Source organism: Nilaparvata lugens, chromosome 1 (genome assembly GCF_014356525.2).
Source record: "Nilaparvata lugens isolate BPH chromosome 1, ASM1435652v1, whole genome shotgun sequence".
Classification (NCBI taxonomy): Eukaryota; Metazoa; Arthropoda; class Insecta; order Hemiptera; family Delphacidae; genus Nilaparvata; species Nilaparvata lugens.
In genome coordinates, this window is record NC_052504.1 from 44157470 (window position 1) to 44180371 (window position 22902).

Below are 22902 nucleotides of genomic sequence, written 5' to 3' on the forward strand. Positions count from 1 at the left end.
CACCCATAGCTCACCTGTAGTCTTCTCTGTCGTTTGAAAAACTCTTCAAGCTTCTTCTTGGAGCGTCACGATCACTCTCCTGCTGAATAAAATGTGGTTAATGCTATCTCTCTTCTCCTGGAAAGACAAAGAATATTCCATATTTATTACTCGAGGGAGAACTTACACCGACTCTTGACCTCCTTTTACACGCTTTACAGACGCTTTTAAAGAAAACTCTTTTTTCACACAACTGATGTTGTCTGTTTTGTATTGCTGTTCACTTGAATTTCTAGTTTATTATTAATTATAGTCTATCATAATATAATAATCATTCATTCATTTATTCAATAAAAATGTTCTCCAACCTCATCTCACTCTTGTCCCACTAACATTTTTGTATACAGATTCTCATATCCATTAATGAAGTTGATAATGATGTTTTTTTATTGTCTGCAGTATGCTCTCAAGATTTCATAAACTTAAATTTGTGTTCACAGCAATAATAATGATTATTTTTGCCTCTCCGTCTACAAGCTCCTTCCATTTTCTTTATTCTATTCTGTTCATACCAATTCACACAATAATTTTTCATCACATGTCACTTTTCAATTTTCATCTTTGATTGGAGGTTCATTTAATTGAATGTGATCAAATTTTATTTCTTTGCAGAGCCTGAGCTAAGCTCCAACGACGTTGCTGAGAAAGGATCCCCCACAGTTCAAAAGCAAACTGCTGATTTGGAAACTGAGAATGGTATTACAGGTGTGTGATAAACGTTATTTTCTTTAATTGGTTGAACATTTATTGAATTTGTACATTTTATTGAATGTATTTCGCTGTATTAACTTAAATTCGATTATATGTTCCATGAATGAAGCCTGAAAATATGGGATAAGTTTTACCAATATTTCTGCGCATAAATAATTGGAAACTGCCAACAGAAACATTAAATTTCGTTGATAATATAGTCTTGCAATGAAGGTGAATTCTCTCCACGTACAGTAGGCCTATCAAGGGGAAGAAAATTCCTAAAGATACTCGTGGAGTGTGAATCTATCTACAGGAGTATATTTAAAATGATTAAACCACAGACTGAATTTAAAGATCTCAAAAATTGTGAACAGGATAATGTATCATTGATGAAATCATCCAGTGAGAAAATCGAATGCTAAAGACTACATACCACTACGATTCGCATGACGGCAACGGCGATTAACTCAAACATTTAACCGCGGGTTGAAAAGTCTCCCGCTTCTCTCGCCATCATGCGAATATCAGTGGTGTACACAAGCATTGATACAGATATTTTTTTCAAAATCTTCATATGAAGAATTGATGGCTAGTTTCACTATATTGTTGTACCGTACTTCTATAAATTCTTTTCAGATTCATTCTAGGAATATTGAATCGAGGATAAGAGATTTTTCGTAATTTCAAAGTGCAACTCATTGAATGAATTCTTTATCTTTGAATATTATTCTCGATCTATAGCTCCATAATGACATAAAATTTCATCACAAGACTATTAAGCATTAGTACAAGAATTATCACAGTATTGAACTGCATCGAGCTTCTCACTGTACAGTCAGTCGAAAATTTTAATATTGGAATGAGGGGTATTTTGGCAAGCTGACCAAAAAAATAAGGTCTAATGCACCTTTTCGTTATATCTTCAAAAATGAAAAATGAGTTTAGTGGGTTGTCAAAACTCCCTCTGAAAGGGAAACTATTCAACTTATTCTATCTTTTAGTAAAATAACAATGATCATACATCCATGTATTATCGTCTATACTATAATAAAGGAAAGAACTGGATTATACACGTATACAGGTGTAAAGTATAGGAAAATTATTTTTGACGCATCATCACGTCTGAAGTACTGGACTGATTAACTTGAAATTTTGCATATAGATTCTTGCTTAACCGAGGATGGTTATAAACCTATTTTAAATTCTTCAAGATTTGATTACATCAAGTTTTCAATTATTTATAATGCTGTCAGTTGTTGTAAGGAAGCAGCAGACCATTTCTCTTAAAAGGGAAATTAGAAGATAGGTATGATTGGGGATCCTTTTCGAATGATAAAATCAGGTTTTCCGTCGCACCCAAATTTTTTCCGCCATTTTCAATCCAACTTCTTTTTTTAATTAAAAGGTGGTCATATGATACATGATTCCGATACAGGATTTCCAGAGAAAAGGTATGGTGAAAACCGCACATCGATATCTCAAACCTTTCATAATTTATTCTCATCCATTTCCTTTATTATAGTATAGAAGTATAGAACACTAAGTATATATCATCCATCCATCTATCATCTTCGATACTATAATAAAGGAAAGAACTGGCTTGAACACGTTTACACGTGTACAGGATAGGAAAATTATGTTTGACACATCATCACGTCTGAACTACTGGACTGATTTACTTGGAATGCTGCTTAAAAATTCTTAATCAACCGAGGATTCTTATAGGCCTATTTTCAATTCTTCTATATTTCATCACGTCAAGTTTTGAAATGAACCCTTGCGAAGCACGGGTTACCTGCTAGTAACGAATAAGATTCCATTTGAAAAATTATAATAGTAACTCAGCAAAGTTTTTTCATGTTTTGTTTGATCGACGAAATTCTGTGAATAGAACATAAGTTAATCTCTCATGGAGTTATTAAATTCAAAACCCAAGGGAAATTTATGTTTTTCACATAAAATATCATTTGCAGTTGGAGCAGTTATGGATGCGCTTACTGTGTCACCGTTTGAATATCTGGAAACCACATCACCACGAGTTCAGCTTTGTCCAAGAGGTCTTAATCACTAAAATTGAGAAACAAAACTTAACATAGATTATATTAGAACCCAGCATGCTCAATCAAGACTGACTTTCATCCAAGTGGAAATATATCTTCAATATAAAAATGTTCGATATTATTTTTTAGAGTACTTTGATATCTACAATATACAGAATGGGTGAAAAGTCCGAGAACAGCTTAATATCTCATACACAAAGGTAATTTGACGGTGGGTGTGATTGGGGATGTTTCTCGAATTGAAAATACTACTTTACTATGACATTAAAAATCTGGTCCCTCATCTTGGATCCGCCATCATGGATCTGCCATTTTGAATGTAACACTTGCGGTTTCCGCCATTCATTTTTTCTTGAAATTCCCTATCGAAATCATGTATTGCATGATCACCTTCCTATTTAAAAAAATGAAGTTGCTTTCAAAATGGTGGATCCAAGATGGCGGAACAGATTTTTCAAGTCATTGTAAACTAGTTTTTTTAATTTGAGTAGGATCCCCAATCACACCCACCGTCAATTTACTTTTGTGTATGAGATATTAAGGCGTTCTCGGACTTTTCACCCACTCTGTATAGAGAATCGACAAAGATACAGTCATGTGAAGAGTTTCGAATCTTGTCGTATTAAAATTCTTCCCTACTGCGAGATAAGCTCTTCTCCAGGCTTGTAATCTTGTAGTAGAGATTAATCATTCATCTTAATCACTGATCTGATCACTTGAATATTATTTCTTGAGCAATTTAATTTTATCTCGTCAGTGTATGAAATAATTGATGATACTGTAACAGTTCGTTTTAACTGAATTTTCTCTCAAACTTATTTGAAATTTTCAAAATCAATAACGAATAGCCAAAAATGGCAATCCAGTCACCCGGAAAGTCAGTCTTGAGTCTCACTCGGTTCAATCAACTGAAAAACTCATGGAAGAGATGTAACCCCAAAACTCATACTGATGATGAGTAGTAGAAACAGAATTTGTAAAGCATTTCACGTTTCCTCTACACAATAATAGGAGATTCGAATCATTAGCAATAATCTAGAACAAATCCTGCTAAGTTTCCTCTTTCACAGAGAAAATAAAATTATCAAACCTTCAGGGCCTAGTTCCTGTTGGCCAACCTGCATCTCTTCCCTAGTCTGTGTATTTAGTTCAGCCTTCTCAGCTGCATAATAACTTCCAGTATTTAATAGCGATTTGAAGCTGTTTAATTACCACTTCATAACAAATTATAAAGTGAATTTTTCAGCAATATATTTCTCGAAAAGCTGTGGTATTATTCCTGATCGATTGAATTTCTAGATTGTGATTGAATGTGTTGTTCATAAAACAGATTGAACATTTTTAAAAAATCAGCTTTCAACAACTTTTAGGTTTGGATTTTTCTAATTCATAATTTATGATATTTCAAATTGAATACAAACTAATGACATTCTTCAATTATTTCTATTGTCATTCTTGTTTCTAAGTGAACGAAACCAGTGTGCATCACCAAGTAACTACTGCCATCTACCGGCTGACGATATTACAGTAGACCTGCCAGTTGTTGACCAATCAAATTAAAGTTTCATAGTGGAATATATACTATATTTTAGTTTCATAATTTTATAGGGTATATAGTATTTATAGTGGTCATAGTCTCAATCTTGTTCGTGTATGATCCATCCTTCAGTGAGTCTCATTGTGTTATGGAATTTAATAATTTGTTCCCCACCAATCCATTTCCTTTATCCATCCGGCTGACAAAATGGCCCCTCGCATTGTCTGATCATTCATCATCATACTATATAAAAAATGTTGGTTGAAATGAGATAATTTATCAGCCTTAGTAAGTGATAGAATCTAGAAATTCTAGTTGGCCTTTCTTTATTCTTCCTCTATTTGTGCTCATTTTTACTTCAAGCTTCTAGATTTTTTTAACTAAAATATGTGCTTATGTTAAAGCTCAACTTAGCTCACTTAATTCAACAGCTTCCTTGATCACAGGGGTGACCAATCCCCCCCATCTAAATTTAGAAAAAAATCAGCTTCTACCCCCTATATACAAAAAAAAATTGTCAAAGAATGATTTTGTGATTTTGAGCCCCCCCCCCCCCACCACAAGAGTTTCAAGGACGCAATTCATCAGATTCAAACTAACAAAATGTCATTTCTAATCATACTCCATGACATTGGATCAATATTGCTGATTTGCTACAATAAGATGGTTTCGTATGTGACATTTTCGTGTGGTATGATCCAGTTTCTCCACGGTGCTTGAATGACTAAGCTTTTCAATGTAACGTAGTGGTTCAATACCAAGATAGTCCCTAAAATATGAAAGATAACTTGTTATCACATTCATGGGAGCCTAGCTGCGAGCAGAAGTTCTTCCGTCCCATTTCCTTTTGCAGCCATTTTCAATATCCGAAAATGTCTTTCCCATCTATTGTTCAGTGATGAGGAATGGGCTTAGCAACCTGTTGAGCGAGAATAAGCACATTTCAAATGGATTTTCCGCATAAATGAAGGTATTTCAGTACAGAGCCAAATACTGTGATTCAAAATATTCACTTTTGCATCGAAAATTATATTCTCAACATTCTATAACATACTCAACTTGAGAAGGACGAGATACTGTATACGGTACTTGTTTTAAAGACAATCTTAATCTATTCGTCTGTGTCTATAATGGTTTTTACTTCAATTACAAATAATACAAGAATCATTTTACGATCTGTTCTATTAAAATCTTCCAATTCCATAATACAGGATGAACGTTGATTTAATAAATTAAATTAAATTAGTATTAATAAATAAATGACACTTCACATTGCATAATGCTATTAATATGTGATGATTTATGAATCTAATGTGGTTTGTTTGCAATTTCTCTACAATATAGAATTTCTTATGTTCCTCATCCATGCTTCATAGTGAATTTCAGTTGCTCTTTAGTGATTCAACACTATTTTTTCACATAAATTATTACTATTCGTCTTGAATTCTAACAAACATGAAATGCATTAACTTTGCTTCTTCACATGACGAATAGCCCCAATGATCGAATAGAACAATGGTAATGAATCATTGTACATCAAATTATTGATGATTATTATAATATTATTCCATCAAATTAATAATGAAATAAATGTATAGTCTGTAATATCATTCCAAGTAAATCTAAATGAATAATATTCATGTGAATCAGTTGATTTTCGTGGAAAAGCTATGAGAGAATATTTAGTGGGAATTTAATGTTCATTCACATTGAATCCTACGTGCTAAATTGGAAAAGCTGGCGGTAGAAAATGTAAAAAGTGCAGGATCCTGACAAAGGATTCGAAGCCAGAGTCGTGAGTAATGAGCAGTGAGCAGCAAGAAGCACTTCCTTACAAGTGTCCCTCGACGTCTCTTCATTCCTTCATAAGGCATGATGACTGTCCTTGTCCTCCACAATGCTCACCCCTGCCATTTCACTAACCAAGTTATATTTCTTCCATTCAGACGCTTGACGCGGTTACGGTGAGTGAATCAATAGTGTGCTGGCGGATTTGGCTTCGCTAAACGTGTGAGGAAAAGCTCACCTTTCGTTTTGACATTGACTTATCTCCAAGAGACTAACTCACCGTTCATCATTTGCTTATTTTTAGAAAATTAAGATTCCAATTTGATTGAACAATGAAAATGATTTTCAACAATGAAATAATAAAGAGAATATTAGATATAGAGGTGAAATTTTGTATCGAAACTAATTTGGAGACTTATCAATTTGTATCGAATTGGTTTGTTCATGGCAGGTTGAATATGTCTACAAAGTGATGTGAAGTACTATTCCACTCGACATAGACCTACAGTACCTACAGGTTGGAAGCGTAAGAAATGCGATGAAGTTTATATGGAATCATATTTGATCGTATAATAATTCATGTGCTAAGTTTTATAATGAATATATAATGAGGAGTGAATGAATGTGATCGCTGAATGATTGAGTTACACACAGATCATAGCAGAAAATTAACAATTAATTAGCAGGAAAAAGTCTAAAGAAAAGATAGGAAATAATAAATATAACTAAGAACTCAATTTGAAGGGACACGAGAACCGGTAGTAAGCTTATTCATTATGAAACTACAAAAAGCCTTTTCAATTTATATATAAATCACTTCTTAGCAACTAAATTACGACATAGCAGTCAGGTATTTATAAATAAAAGCTATCAGCTTCTACTCACGTTAGTGGAGCGTATATGTCGTAATTTAGTTGTTAAAAATCTCAAAGTGATTATTAACGAGCAGTTCGTAATGGAAACAAACATTGTAGAGTATAAATAGATATCTCATTTCAGCGAAAATCGAAGTTGCCTGGGGAAAGTTCTTAGCAAGCATAAAGGTGCGTACAGATAAACGCGCCGCGAACATGAGCAATTCACTTTTAATCAGCTGACTATATCTGTATTTTTACAAAAACGGTATAAGATATAGATATAAAAAGGATATAAAGGATATCATTTCCAATTAAATAAATGTATGTTTCTTGGTTTGAGTGCAGTAGCATATACTTATAAGTATACTTTTATTTCTTGTAAAGCTTTTGTGTATTCTCTTTTGGCAAAATAAATTCATTTATTCATTCATTTAATGATTAATTAAAAATACATAACATAAGAGAGCACAATAATGACAATATCTCAAAATTGAGATATACAATATACGCGATACGCAATATTTGAGATGTACAGATATACGCGCCGCGAACATGAGCAATTCCCTTTTAATCAGCTGACTATATCTGTATTTTTACAGAAACGGTATGATACAGATACCGTATAAAAAGCTTGGCATCAGCTGATTAAAAGTGAATTGCTCATGTTCGCGGCGCGTAAATCTGTACGCACCTTTATGTAGCTTCTGTTGAGTTTACATTGTATTCTCGAGTTGAAGAAACTCCAGCCCCCTCAAGGCTTCTCGATCATTAAACAAGTGAAACAATGTTAAGGAGACAGCTGGTGTGCTCTGGTACTCCCAGAGCCCAGTAAGAAGTTTTCACGGCTGGTAATGGAGCATTGTAAGTTCAGGGGTGAGACCGTCAGTGGGTGTAAATTTCTAGGTCAACCTGGTGATTGCGATTGTCCAAGTCCAAATGTAGTATACAGGTGCAGTATACAGTATATTGTATAATATATTGCATAGCATATACTATGAATACAAGTACACAGAGATCCCAAAGCGACTCCACTACTACCAAGATGTGCTATGCGCCGAGACAACCACGACTTTTGTTCTTGAGAAGAAATGCCAACTTACCCTTAAGGCTAGTTTCACACTCTCTCGGTTCGTTTCGTTTTCGATTCGTTTTCGGCAAATTCCGATAAGTGTGAAACGGTAATTCGGTTTGAATTCGGTACCGAATAGAAACCGCATAGAACCGAACGCCCACTTGACTCTAATAAATTCCATCAGGTTTCAATTCGTTGCTAGCGAGAGGCTTCTTTCACACACTTTCGGTTCGGTTCGGTTCGTTTCGTTTTCGGCAAATTCCGATAAGTGTGAAACGATGATTCGGTTTGAATTCGGTACCGAATAGCAACCGCATAGCACCGAACGCACCCTCGACACGAATAGGTTTCATTATATTCGAATTCGTTGCTAGGGAAACAGGGAAAAACAAAGTCTTTTACAGACGCTTGCCTTTTTTGTTTTTATTTTAACCTGATATCGTGATTATCTGTTTCAAAATTTTCCAAGTCAAAATCATACGGTCAATTCATTGCTGTTAGTTCACAGAAACATTTTTTCTCAATGAATAGTTTGCTTTAAAAATATGAAAGATATAAATTAAAACTTAGTGAGAATTTTTATTTTTCTATTTTTTTTTTTTTTTTTCCACGAATATTACATGATTTCATCAATGGAGAGAAGAGATGAAGTTTTTTATACCATGTGTCAAAACAAGGAACAAATTTTCAATTAAAAAAATAATCTCTCTGAACTTCCAAAATTAACATAATCAAAAAGAAACTATTTAAATAATTCACAATTTTTAATTAACTTTAAAATTTTGTTGTTCAAGAAATAACATGTTACAATTTGACACCAACTGTTATATTTAAATATACCAGCATGAACTGTGAAAATCCAAACACAGCTGTGTTTGAGAAGAAAATACCTAATTAGAACCGTACGAATTAAAACCTGACATGTATGAAAGCCTCATTCGTTTTCGGTAACGAGCCGAACCGAACCGAAAACGAACCGAACCGAATGAAACCGAAAGCGTGTGAAGCTAGCCTAAGTCTTCCCCATTTCTTAATTGGCTCAATCTGTTCTTCTAATGAGATTCACTTTATCTCACGAATGTATCAAAATTTTCACGTTTCAGGATTGTTGGACTGCAAGTTACCCAAAAAAAATAGTTTTATTCATGTTACTTTGAAACATCGATTAGTTATTGTTCTATTTATGTTACTCTGAAACAACTGTAACTAAATCGGGCTTGATTGACAAAGCTGAAGAGTTCATTCGATAAGAATGAACCCAACCAGAATCACTAATACAATGTAGCAGAATTAATTCTTCACACATATAAAGAAATTCAATTTGATAGGTATAGGAAACAAATTAATCATCTTAAGCATATTTTTTGAAGTTATGTATCATCATATAGTGTACAAGTGATATAAAGTGTATGTGTATAGTGAATTATGTGTACCATATTTATCTATGTAATTATTTGCACTATGTTAGAACACTATACATATTATATATATCACACTCACACATAGAGCAAGATAATAAATACAGTGGCCGTGAAATGTGGACGCTGTGGTGTTAATTCGTTCTTCCTTTGACCACGAAAGTCAAGGGTGGGGGGCGGTGAGTTACTGTTGGCAGGAGAAAGGGGGGAATAGCAATGGTTGGAGAGGGGAACGATAGAAGGGGGAGGGGTAGAATCGATGGGACGCATGGCAGACGCATCGTGGAAGAGGAGAGTGGAGCGGCGGGCGCCCAAGCTAAGAGCCAAGCCACGGACACCGCACACCACACACCAGTGTCTCAACATGCGGTGACGCGCTACAGCATGCTTCGGCCTCCCACTGATCTCTGCTTTCGTGTCCTCCTGGTGGCCGGCTTCTCCAGGCTCGCTGCAACAACTGGCGTAGCCGTCCACGATAAAGGTACATCCTCGTGCTGGAAATTCATCACCGTGCACAGCTAGTTGTCTTGTGAAACATGAAAGCTTGTTGTCTGTTTTGATTCGGTATCATATCTTCACTAACACGATGTCAGTCCAATTATAATTCAAAAAAAATCAAGAAAACATTATTCACAAAATAATATTGAGAACAATGAACATATTTGAATTATAGAGGAGGGAAAACTACCTAGCAATTTATGGTTTTCTATGTGTAGGAATCTTCCTTTTGCCGGTGTTTTTGCCTCACCTACTGTACTTATGCATGTGAAAATGAATTGAATCTTCTTTTATAACTATTATTTATAATATAAAGGATATCATTTCCAATTAAATAACTGTATGTATCTTGGTTTGAGTGTAGTAGCATATACTTATACTTATAAGTATACTTTTATTTCTTGTAAAGCTCTTGTGTATTTTGTTTTTGGCAAAATAAATTCATTCATTCATTTAATGATTAATTAAAAATACATAACATATGAGAGCACAAGAATGACATTTCAAAATTGCTCTCTTGAAGGTGCGTACAGATATACGCGCCGCGAACATGAGCAATTCCCTTTTAATCAGCTGACTATATCTGTATTTTTACAGAAACGGTAAGATCCAAAGCTTGGCATCAGCTGATTAAAAGTGAATTGCTCATGTTCGCGGCGCGTATATCTGTACGCACCTTAACACATGGGCAAAAATAAACAATATTCAATCCAAATATGTTCATCTCAATGAATTCAATTGACATATTATGTTTACAAGTAGTGTATTGAGCTTAAACACGCTCAATAGAAGAAATCCAAATTCACAAACGAACGGAATCAATGAAAAACAACTCCATTTCAATTTTACCCTCAGTTCAGAGACACTAACAAAAACATACATGATTAAATTAAAAACAACATTGGAAAAAAATTCTTCTATGGATGAGTAGAGGAGGGAAAACTACCTCGCAATTTATGGTTTTCTATGTGTAGTAGGATGGGTAGGACTCGAGACAGTTTGTATAAGGAGAGGGTGTAGAGTGACGGAGAGACGGAAATTAATATTACTATCTAAGTTATAATTCTAATCAAACAGAATATAAAGAAGTATTTTTTCAATCCACTTCTTCAAAGTATACATAGTAATACAATGGAAAAAACATATTCGAATAGTTTTATTTTAATTGAATTAAAAGAATAATAGAAGCTTATGTTTCACATTGACGAATTTAATTATTGTTCATTGTTTGATGATAAATTTGTTATAATGAGCCATATTTCATTGAGTTTATACTAGTTGCTCGAATTGAGGAGGAAGACCGTTTTGAGTTGAGAGCATGTAAGATTTTCTCTTTGTGAAAATACTTGTGGATATACGATTAATAGTCTATGGATATGATACCTATAAGTTTCAAATGACAATTCCAATCTCATCATTCTTCATATTATTTCAAAAATATCAGAGTTTTAATGGAAATCTAGAGATTTTCCTGTGTTCGGTGAACCTATTCATAGAATTATCTCCATATTTTTCTCTTGGTGTAAGAATACAGCAAGAAACTCCGTTGGCAAGTTCATTCATAAATGGACCTAACTTCAGAATATTCAGTGACATGCTAATCTCGAAGGAATATACTGTAGTAGGAAATGTATTAAATTATGAGAAGGTAATTCTAAAAGCCATTCTTTGTAGCATGAAAACCGTTTTTAATATCCCAACTCTATAATGTAATGGCTATTTAGCTCATCCCTTTGTTCAAATGAATCACTCGAGAGTTTCACTCGCGTAATAATTTCCTCTGTCTCTTCCACCCTTCAAGCATCGTTTTACTTCACGATTTTTTCACTTCCATTGACCATCCCACACTGTGGGTTCCAAATGCAGGTCACACAAAGAAAAACAAAGCTGTCTCAAATTTAAACATTATTTCATAGTGCTTATAATTAAAGACCATACATTCTCTTGTCTCTCATAATAACCGATAAAGGATTTGGGAGTTGTCTAAGCCTCATTGAAAAATGCTGAATGGACAATTGGATGATATTTTTTGGGTTACTGCTGATTCAGTTGTTAGTATCGATATTGGTTTTATTTGGATGTCACGAGCGCCTAAAGCTCTTGAAGAAGAATGATCGCAGACCAAAATTTATTGCTCATTCTTATAAAATCGATAACTCCTATGAACCACTTTTCAATGTATTAGTCCAGGCAACGAATGCTCAAATAAAGGTATAGAGGGAAAAGTTTGGAACACAATTTTTCAACTCCACAGCTCTTTTAAGGATAGTTAGAGGATTAACATATCAAAAGTCCTCACCTCTACCCCTTGTGCTCAAAACTAAAACTGCTGCAACAGTCGTATGGGATTGCGTCAAATAGTAGAATTATACATGAAATGGAAGATAATTTAATGCAATCTCGTATCAAGCACAATCTTGTTCTATCAATTGTTGAAAAATTAGACTTGAAAGAACGAAAAAATGGAAGAAAATCTGGTTTTTCGAAAATGCATCACTTCATAGAAGTCGTTCAATAGAACATAAGCAAGCTCACTACTGTACTCTCTTACAAATATTTTGTGGTTGAACTCAAGTTCAATAAAATTACACGAAAATATTATTAAATTATAACATGAAAAATTATACGAAAAAAGATACTGTCCAATAATAAGGAGCAAGCATTAAAGCTGATTATTCATACTGGAGTTAATAATACTTTTCCCTTGAAATGACTATAATATAGTCATATATTATAGGCCTAAGTTATATACTATAGGCTAAGCGCTGTTTTTATGGTATTACAATACACATGTTTCATTGATTTAAGAATGCTAAGAATTGAGGATTTCTAAAGGAATTAAGCATGAAGACTTCTAATACAACTGAAATTCAGCAGTGAACAGATCAATGAAGTACATGTGAAGAATATTTCATATAAGCTTTTTATTACTTCTCAAATACTGAGCCTTCATTAGTGTGAGCAAATTTAATAACAGGTCTCCATTAGTAAAACATGTCACGAGAGTAGCTTAAGTTATGTACCTACTGTTGTCACGAACGTCTCTCATGTGCGTAATACTGTAGTTTGATTAATCAAGCTTAAAAAAATTGGTTCAAGTCTAAAATGAAGTTAATTTATCAAATTATTATCATATATCTGAACTGTCTGCACCTCAATGACAGCTCCATGAACGTTAAAGGTGTTATAATTAATTTTCCTGAATATGTATTTGTTACTCATGGGATAAGGAGGGTATTCAGTGAGTACTATAATAATTCAAAACAGTTTTGGAACTTGATTTACAAGCCATGACTTGAGAGGAGGATAGGGTTTGTTCACCAACTGTTCAGAACACAGCTGAATATTTGATTGGAGGGTTGAAAACCAATATTTCTGTTTCATGGAATTTAATCGCTGTATCAATAACATTCCGTTCATCAATCTCATTTTACCAATTCAACAAACCTTGAATACATTGTATTTTGGAATTTATCAATTGAAATTGCTCTATATGCATTTTCATTCTCAATATTCAGGAATAAATGAATGAACTATCAGATTATCAAAACCTTATGATGAACAATACGTATTAGAATGTACATAATGGTAGATTAAAATGAATTTTAGATACTGATGTACGAAAAAATTAAGTCAATTCAATGTACAATCGTTGAAATTGTTTACTGTGGAGCCGTTATGTAATATTCAATTGATCAGTTCAATGAATTATTAGCTATCTCATAAATAACAAGTGAAACTCTGAATCTGATTGGTGAAGTTCAAAAATTGCTGTCATCCCAGTGCTAAACATCCTGGATCAATACTACATATGTTTGTGGCTGATGGTTTTCGAGGAATTTGGAAAAACGGAAATTTTTCAAAAATAGAGTATAAAAACATTTCATATGCAATCAAGCTGTAAACAATTAGTATATCGATAAAATCAATTTATTACTTCATGTTTTTCCATTATAACTTCACATATTCTGATTCGTTATTTTTCGTAAGTCTTCCATGCATACTGGCAATAATGTCAAAATGTCGATGCGACGGTCTCTCTCTATCACTACCTCGCCGTATCAATATTACATCACACAAGTTCAATTACTGTCCCAATTCTTTTTCAAAACACTTTATTCATTCATAACTGTGTCGCGATTCCATTCTTCATGAATTGATAGAACGAACGGTATTGTTTTTCTTCTGGTAATTGAATTACGAATCAAATATTGGAACTGCTACTCCGAGCATATTCTCGAATTAACTGTCACACTGGTTGCATAGTGTAACCAATTATTTGCATCTGTAGGGGAGCTCAATGCAGTCTGTGGTTAGTTACATTGCAATATCCACTTTAAACTGTCAGTATTACTTATAAAAAACACCAATGATTCCAATTAGACCAATGCTGTATTTTAGATTGAATAACTTAGGAGTTTTTACTTAATTGAGTCAGTTCCCGCTGTTACAATTCAACCAGAAAATAATGTACATGATACATGAAAATGGATTTTTTATGCATTTTTTCCCTGTTCTCTCCTGAATTTGCTCCATCATTGTATGATGTACACAATATTTGGATAATTTCCTTTTTCCCAGTTCATTGGTTATATTTTACTGGCTTTTTTTCTACTCCTGATTATTTTCTATAGCTATTCTAGTCTCGCTTCCCTCGCCTCAACTCTCTAGCACCCTTCAGCCGTCTGAAGAAATAAATAAATGTGATTATCAGCCTAAGTATATTCATACTACGTGAAAATCTTTCTTGCAAAGCTACTGGAAAAATTTAAACTCTAGGCGTTTATCAGAAAAATCAACTAGCTGAGGTGTTCTACTACTGTAATTTGAAAGTATTTGATTGCGTTGTACTTCATATATGTGTCTAATAAATAAGAATTTTTTTGATGTCCCACATTCTCTAGAATGTAAAAGGTCAGTATCGGTAATTGGAATAAGTCTTGATGAATGATGAATGTGATATGAATGATAAAATATCTAGTGAATGATTCCTACTGGGTGAACCTAGTCTTGAATTGCCTGCACACAATATTGTTCACATCAATATTTCTCACTTTCACATGAATCTCTACTTCGATGTTTGTACATTGGATGATATTTTAATGATGTATTCAGCAGAACTCTATTGAAAACTCTAGTTTTCTTCAGTGAAGAAACCATCATCCTTTTTTGAAAACTCTCAACTAGTTATCATGATGCAGCTATCAATTTGTGGCATATAATTTGCTCCACGTGAGGATAATATGCAAGCCTTTTGGTTGTGTTTGATCATAGTGGATGCAAATACTTCAACCTCATCCACACAACCGAAAATAAGATAGCAAACAAATTAGGTTCGCGCATCCCCCACATATATGCTGTTTCATCATGCTGTTCCTTGGGAAATTGAGAGCCAAATAACAAATTCACACTGCTTCAGCCACAACCTCATCCCGTTGGAACCCATCAACACACTTCCTCTCCCTTCCTTCTTTCCTTCTCATTCTCCTTCTCCTTTTCCCCATCCATGTTGTTCTCTTTAGCACTGAACTCCCTTTTTTATTGTATGACAAGATCCCGGGATTTTCAGTCTGTGTTGCTGTTGCTTAACTTGGCTTACCAGTTCAGGGTTTGTCCTACACCGAAGTTACTTACTTAATCCTCAGCTCACATTGAGGATCTCAGTCTTCCACTACGTACTTCAAAGTATATTTTACACTGTCCTTCTTCATTATCTTAAATAGGTATCACACAAAAGTCAGTGTTATTCAATATTAATCAATAAATGGATCAATTACACATCCAATTGCATGATTTGTTTCGAAAAAAAAACAAATGATAATGAATTATTAAAATATTCCCAAGATCTCTACGTTCTTAACTTGATTGTTTCATCTAGTCATTTAGCACATTGTTTCAATTAGAACTATTCCTGCAGAATATTTATATGAGCAATATTTTGAAATTCAATAACATATTGATAGATTACAGGGCTGGATTCACATAATCCACTTAATAATAATTATAATATGCAATTTATGATACTCACTTGACGTTGTACAATGGAATCATTGATTTTGATAACATATAATATTCATTAACATATTGATAGAATACAGGGCTGGATTCACATAATCCACTTAATAATTATTATAATAAATGCAATTTATGATACTCACTTGACGTTTTACAATGGGATCATTGATTTTAATGAGATACTTCTAATTCCAAAACTTGTTAAAGCTTTCAACTGAAACAATCCAGCGATACATTCTCTATTGAACTCCTCTGTATTCGCTCCTCGGAACGGCTATCAAAGGAGCCCGATTTTCCGTTCTTGGAAGCTTTCCAGCTTTAAATAAGAAAGTAGAACTTTTGTAATGGATTGAAGGTGGAGCCAAGCCCCAAAAAAGTCGATGACTACATTCTGATCAATGACTAGGCTCCTCTGTTCTAGTGCTCGCGTACGATAAAAAAACAAGGGGTAAGGAACATACCTAGAAGGAACATAGAAGTTCAAAAACGTACTATGCATTGACTGTCCACTTTTAATGCCATGTTGATCCACTCAATTTGTTACATCCTTATATATATCATATCATTCCGTTATTGAGATGTTTTTTCATAGAAGCATGACTTACTATATTCTTCAACCATCCCAACCGCAAACCACCAAAACCCATTTTTAAAAGTATTGACCTGCTACATATTAATTTGATGCTATAAAGAGCACCAAAACTATATTAGTCAATATTAAGTATGTAATGATAGCTACTTGATCGGATATAGAAAATTTGGACATGTTCAACTCCTGTTCTGTACCATCGTGATTCCTTCGTGATATATCTATATCTATAAAAGGCTAAGTCCCGACAGACTGAAATCACACTACAGCCCAAACTACTGAGCCTAAAAACTTTAAATTTTGCACACTTCTTTATGGTAGCCTCAAGACATCCACTAAGAAAGGATTTTCGAAATTTTGCCCCCCTGAGGGAGCTGGGGCCACCCAAAAATTTTGTACTTTTCAACCGCTCATTGCACAGCAAAGTCATGAGGAACTCTTTTGTTCAGCTACGAAAAAATCTTAGATCTATGCAAAAAACTCCAACCAGGAGCACAGGGGGGTCCAGAAGAGGGAATTTTTCGAAAATTTTAATGTAAAATCACACTACAGTCCAAACTACTTGGCCTACAGACTAAGGATTTTGCACAAATATTCTTCAAAAATGCTAGACGCGCACTAAAAACCGATTTTGAGATATTCTGCCTCTAAGGGTTTCAAAGGATGAAAAAGGATCCCATTGAACATGGTAAGGTGAACGCCATATGAAACTGAGATTATTAACAAGTGATATTCTAACACATGTTGTAATCATTGGAAAGCTTCAGATGAAGTCTCATAAGGTGCGTAGGCTACTGATTTCACTTTTCATCGGCTGATTATATCTGTATTTGTACAGAAACGGTAAGATACAGATATAAAAAGCTTGGCATCAGCTGATTAAAAGTGAATTTGCCCAAGTTCGCGGCGCTAAAATTTGTACGCACCTATACATTTCCATTAGAGCAGAGCACAGAGATTTTCTTTGGTTAGAAGTTGGTAGGTTTTTCTTTTCAAATTCAAATTTTATTGCCATTAAAAATCACATTATAAAATTTCTTAATAGACAAGATTACAAAACAAACAATGTTGAACTACTTTGGTTAGGAGTTGGTAGATTTTTCTTTTCAAATTCGAATTTTATTGCCATTAAAAATCACATCATAAAATTTCCTTATAGACAAGATTACAAAACAAACAATGTTGAACAAATGTTGTTACATTCATTTGTAGCACGGCTAGAAAAAGACAAACTTGAGTACTAGCCGTGAGTTCCATAAATATTACTTATATTGTATATTTTTTGTTAATATTTTGTGAATAAAAAAATACGAGTTGATGAGAGATGTGAGTATTTCCTTATATTTGATCCAAATGGTTATTCATATTGTAGTAGTCGGGTACACTGCAATCAAAGGTTTTTTATTCTGTAGCCAATTAATTTCATACGTATTCATTTCCAACATAATGTAAGTGATTGAACTACTCAAGTTCAATGGCTTACTGGTAGAATATATAGAATATATAGTATTCCAGGTGATGGAGCCTGTCTTTTTTCAGCGTTGACTATATAATAATAAAGCTTTACATTTTACATTCGGCTCAAACAAAAGCCTCTCTAAATAGAGGTAAAAAATGATGATGGTTGACAATTTTCAGTTCTGTTGTTTTAACATTTGTTTTTATAATTTATAAACTCTCAACAAGTTAATGTACCTACTATTGTGTTTGAGATACCTCTGGCGCTATCATAGTTCCACCACTATTCTGTTCCACAGCTTCTTATCTCTTGCAGTCGTTAACTATATCTATAATTAAGTGAAGAACTGGCTCATACATGTACGGGATAGGAAAAAGTATTGTTTGATGCATCATCACGTCTGAACTACTGCACTGATTAACTTGAAATTTTGCTTATAGATTCTTAATTAACCAAGGATGGTTATAGACCTACTTTCAATTATTCAAAATTTCATTACATCAAGTTTTCAGTTTGTCAAGTTTTAAAATAGGCCCTTGCGGAGCACGGGTTCCTGCTAGTAATCAATATGAGCTTAACATTTTCCTTGGTATTTTCGAAAACCCATTAATTAATGCTTTGTCTCATCAAGTTCTTGATCCTGTACTTGAGACTTGTCAAGAATAATCGGAGAAGTGTTACTTTCACGATTCAGTTTATTACTTTTAAAATTTAGTATCCATTCGAAAATCATTGAAGCATGCTTGCAAACGCTTTTAAAATTTATCAGTTTCAATCATATCAAATAAGTGATACATATGATAGTTTGAGTATAAAAAACAAATAAGGCTTTAACAATGTACTAATTTTGGATCCTGAATCCTCAGATTACATCCTTAGATTGTGCTTGGAATTAGAAATATTTGCAAGTGAGCTTGGACTACGTTTGCCAAGCGAAGTGTATAAACCAGGGATTTAGAATGTTGTAGTGGGACAAGCTTGCAAATCCTTCGAGGAATGCTTCCGTTACCGACTTCCAGTAAAACTGTTCCATTGAGCTTAACGTATATGAATAATTCACTGCCTTAAATTATGAATTGCCATGATACGCACCATGCTTCATTCATATGAAGCCAACGTACCGTATCTTCGTATACCGTGTAATAAAGTCAGCGCTATCTTACACAGTACCTAGCTAAAACACTGTTAGACATTGTATTCTTAGTCCAGGCTAACACATTCATGGCTCTCGAATTCATTTCTGATAATGAAAATTGCTTCAAATCTGTCTATGACAAAACTCATATTATGTGTTTGGTCACATTGCTAGAAGTGTAAACATGAAGAGAGAAGTTTGTAACTCCTGCTCAATCCTATACTATTAAACGAGCAGCATCTGTTCATAAGTTTTTATGTTTGGATGTTTATATGTTTGTATTTCACCGGATCTCGAAAACGGCTCTAACGATCTTCACGAAATTCAGAACATAGTAGGTTTATAATATAAAAATTCGATTGCACTAGGTCTCATCCCTGGGAAAACTCACTGAAGGACATTAAAAGGATAATTATTATTCATTCATCCTTGGAAAAACAACTGATAATAATTATTTCGTCGTCTGTTGGAGATGGAAGTGAGTGAGCGAGTTCATGTGTGTGGGACTGTGACAAAATTATGACTCTTCAGCTGTTGAACTTTGTAATCATTCAATCAGGTACTTAGTGCCGGTTGCAAAAAAGCTGGATTATTTTCAATCCTGATAAATTCCAGTAGATCCATCTTTTCAAAATGGTCTTCTCTGATTTGGTTCATGTGAAATTGATCAGGATTAAAATTCAACCGGCTTTTGTGCAACCGGGCCTTTGTGAGGGAAATTTTTGCATTCCTATGGGAATTAATTTCAATTATAATTTCTTCTTTCGTAATAAATTTTTTATGCTTTTGTACTCCAGAGCGAAGCTCGGTCCCCGATATTATTGACCTATGAGAACAAACTGCAACAACTAATGTTACAGAACTTGTTGCAACTTCCAAATTGGAGTAGGCTACATTGCAGAAATTAGATTGCAAACTCAGTCACAAGCTGACTGAACATGTGGAGAACATTGGAATGAAAGTTCGATGCAAAATTCTTCTTCTTCATCTTCTTCCCATTTGGATGGGGTCGGTATTTTTGATAGTATGGGTATTTGATGAAATAATTTTATCAAGTAATCATTTTTATTATTTATTTATTTATTCATTGTATATAACACTCAATTGATAAATGAAATATCTGAATCTTTTAGGCCTTAAATTGAACGTCTCTGAAAAAACTGATTATCCAAAAAATGAATAATATTATGAGATGGACTTTAGATAGTTTGACATCTCTCTGAAGTTAAGTTTCACATATTCAACAGTCTTTTTCAACAGTTTGAACAGTTTAAACAGTGTTTACAGTCATCACACTGTAATACAGTCATATAATGTCATAAAATGATGATTACATTCATACAATGTGAGATTTGTGGCTCTAGAAAATTAACTCCGGTTGGACTAAGTCTAAATGATAATTTAGAAGAGAAAATGGGACATTCTGGGAAGAGGAAGAAGATTGATTGATTGATTGATTTATTGATTAAGTACTCTATTTACGTGGATTACAATATATATATATATATATATAGTGGCTTATAAACTTATATACAATAGCTTACAATACAGCAAAATTATAGAAGAATTTACAAAATATAAATTAGGAAAATAATTATTGAGCTGTATATGATATGAAAAAAACAATTTGAAAAACTATAGATAAAATAGATAATATTTTTATGCATCTACATAAATTATTGGCGGAGCTTTGGACATATCATGTTCATTCTTCGGAAAGAATATTCGAAGTATCCTTCCCACTAACTCTCTACCAAAACGTTAATTTCATTAATTCAACTAAGGATTTATTTAAAAATGAAAATATTGTAGAAGTTTTAATTAATATGAAGATTTAAAGCTGAAAGATCAGGATAATCAACTTTCAGTGATATACGGCAGTATGCAGTGGATAATTAAAATAACATGAGTTTATATTATATATATATATATATATATATATATATATATATATATATATATATATATATATATATATATTATATATATAGTGACGAATCGATCCAGTGGCTACTTAAGAAAAAACTAATTCTTTAAATCATATTGTGAAAATCAAGGCAGAGGCAGCAAACAATCTCGGAATATAATAGTTATCAACAGTACCGCTAACTGATAACAATATCAAATTGAATCAGTCTCTTCCAGTAAACCAATTGAGTTCATATTGCTTATTATATTATTTATTCTATTAATTTGTAAAATTATTATATTAAAATCACATCTATAGGTTAAGGGAATGTTGTGGTAAACCTAACCTAAAACGTTCAAACGCTTAGAACACCAATATAGAGTCGAGATCGTTCAGACCTGCTTATTGTATAATATAATGTGATGGCATGTTATTTATAAATTATTATTTTTCGTTATTGGGTAGGAAAAAAGGAATCTATAATGATAAGCTAATCAGAATTATTAGCACAATAAATGAGTTTATTTTTGGAAAACAAATTAGGCTATAAAAAATAAATATATAGTATTCTGATGTACAATAATAGCAAAAAGTTACAAATACTCTTTGTATGTAAGTTTACATTGACAAACGGTAATACTTAATTTAATAATATTTATTGTTTGAATTATCAACAAATAAATATTAAATAGAAGCGATCTCGCTAGATTTATTCCTCTTTGCACAAACAACCAATCAGAGGATAAAGAAAAGGATACCAAAATTTGAATTGTTGAGATGCAACATAGAATGTCGAGATCTCTGTTATTGTAATTTTATGTATTATTATTAATTCACCTAAACTGTTGGAATTGAACTGTATTTTGAAATGATTGAATTATATTTATGTTTTAATGTATTTATTTGTCTTGTAAGTCAGGGAATTGAATGTAAGCGAAGGAACCATTTTTCATAAAAATATGACGTGTGCATTACGTCACTCAGCTACAACCAATAGCAATCATCCTATGCAAATTAGAAACAAAGAGATTCCTAGAATTGTGAATTGAATTGGGAGGAAGAAGATTTTAGGCTGTTCTAGCACTGACCTTGCCCTAGTCACACGTTTTGAGTAAACTTGCATTCTTGTTGAAAAATTTTATGTAAATTATTATTAACTGTTTATTTGTGAATTTAAATGTTAAATTGTAAAGTTCCTTTCCGTTTGTGGAGATAATAATTAACATAAAATACCCGATCAAATCTACATGAATCGCAGAGTAATTTACCAGCAGCACGTTCTACTTGGAGGCCAGAAAATCCAGCACATGGCAGAAGAATAATTATTTGCGAACCAAGGAAAAATGAAAACAAAAAATGAAGTCGCGTGAGTGTTCTTCTAATAAATATATTGGGGCCCCATCTACAATTCATGAGTGATATAAATTCTAGTGAAAATTAATGGTCATGACCAGATTGTAATCAGGGGAAATCCAACGTTAATCCACATTATAGTAATCATCATTAAATTAGATTAATTTGTAATAATCTGTCTATCGATCAAGCTATTCCAAAGCAGAACTCACACCATGTAATTATTATTTTTAACATACAACTTCTTTTAATTTTTAAGTCATTATTAAATTATAATCTGTACATGTCTGGTATTGTTAAACCAGAACACGTTATACTGATCATCATCATTAACTTTAAAATTATTATTTACTATCTGCTTATCTTGAAAATTGTCAATATATTGAAATAATATATTAAATAATATATATATATATTGTGACGAATCGATCCAGTGGCTACTTAAGAAAAAACTAATTCTTTAAATCATATTGTGAAAAT

General features: G+C 33.2%; 1 protein-coding gene across 1 annotated transcript in view; it reads left to right on the plus strand.

Annotated features, from left to right (window-relative positions):
- The window catches only part of LOC111053010 (suppressor of lurcher protein 1), a 128191-nt gene that overhangs the window by 62929 nt on the left and 42360 nt on the right, over positions 1–22902 (plus strand). Inside the window, exons 4-5 of the mRNA XM_039428195.1 lie at positions 652–744; positions 2706–2789. Coding sequence (XP_039284129.1) covers positions 652–744; positions 2706–2789 — 177 coding nt within the window. The remainder of the gene's footprint in view (positions 1–651; positions 745–2705; positions 2790–22902) is intronic.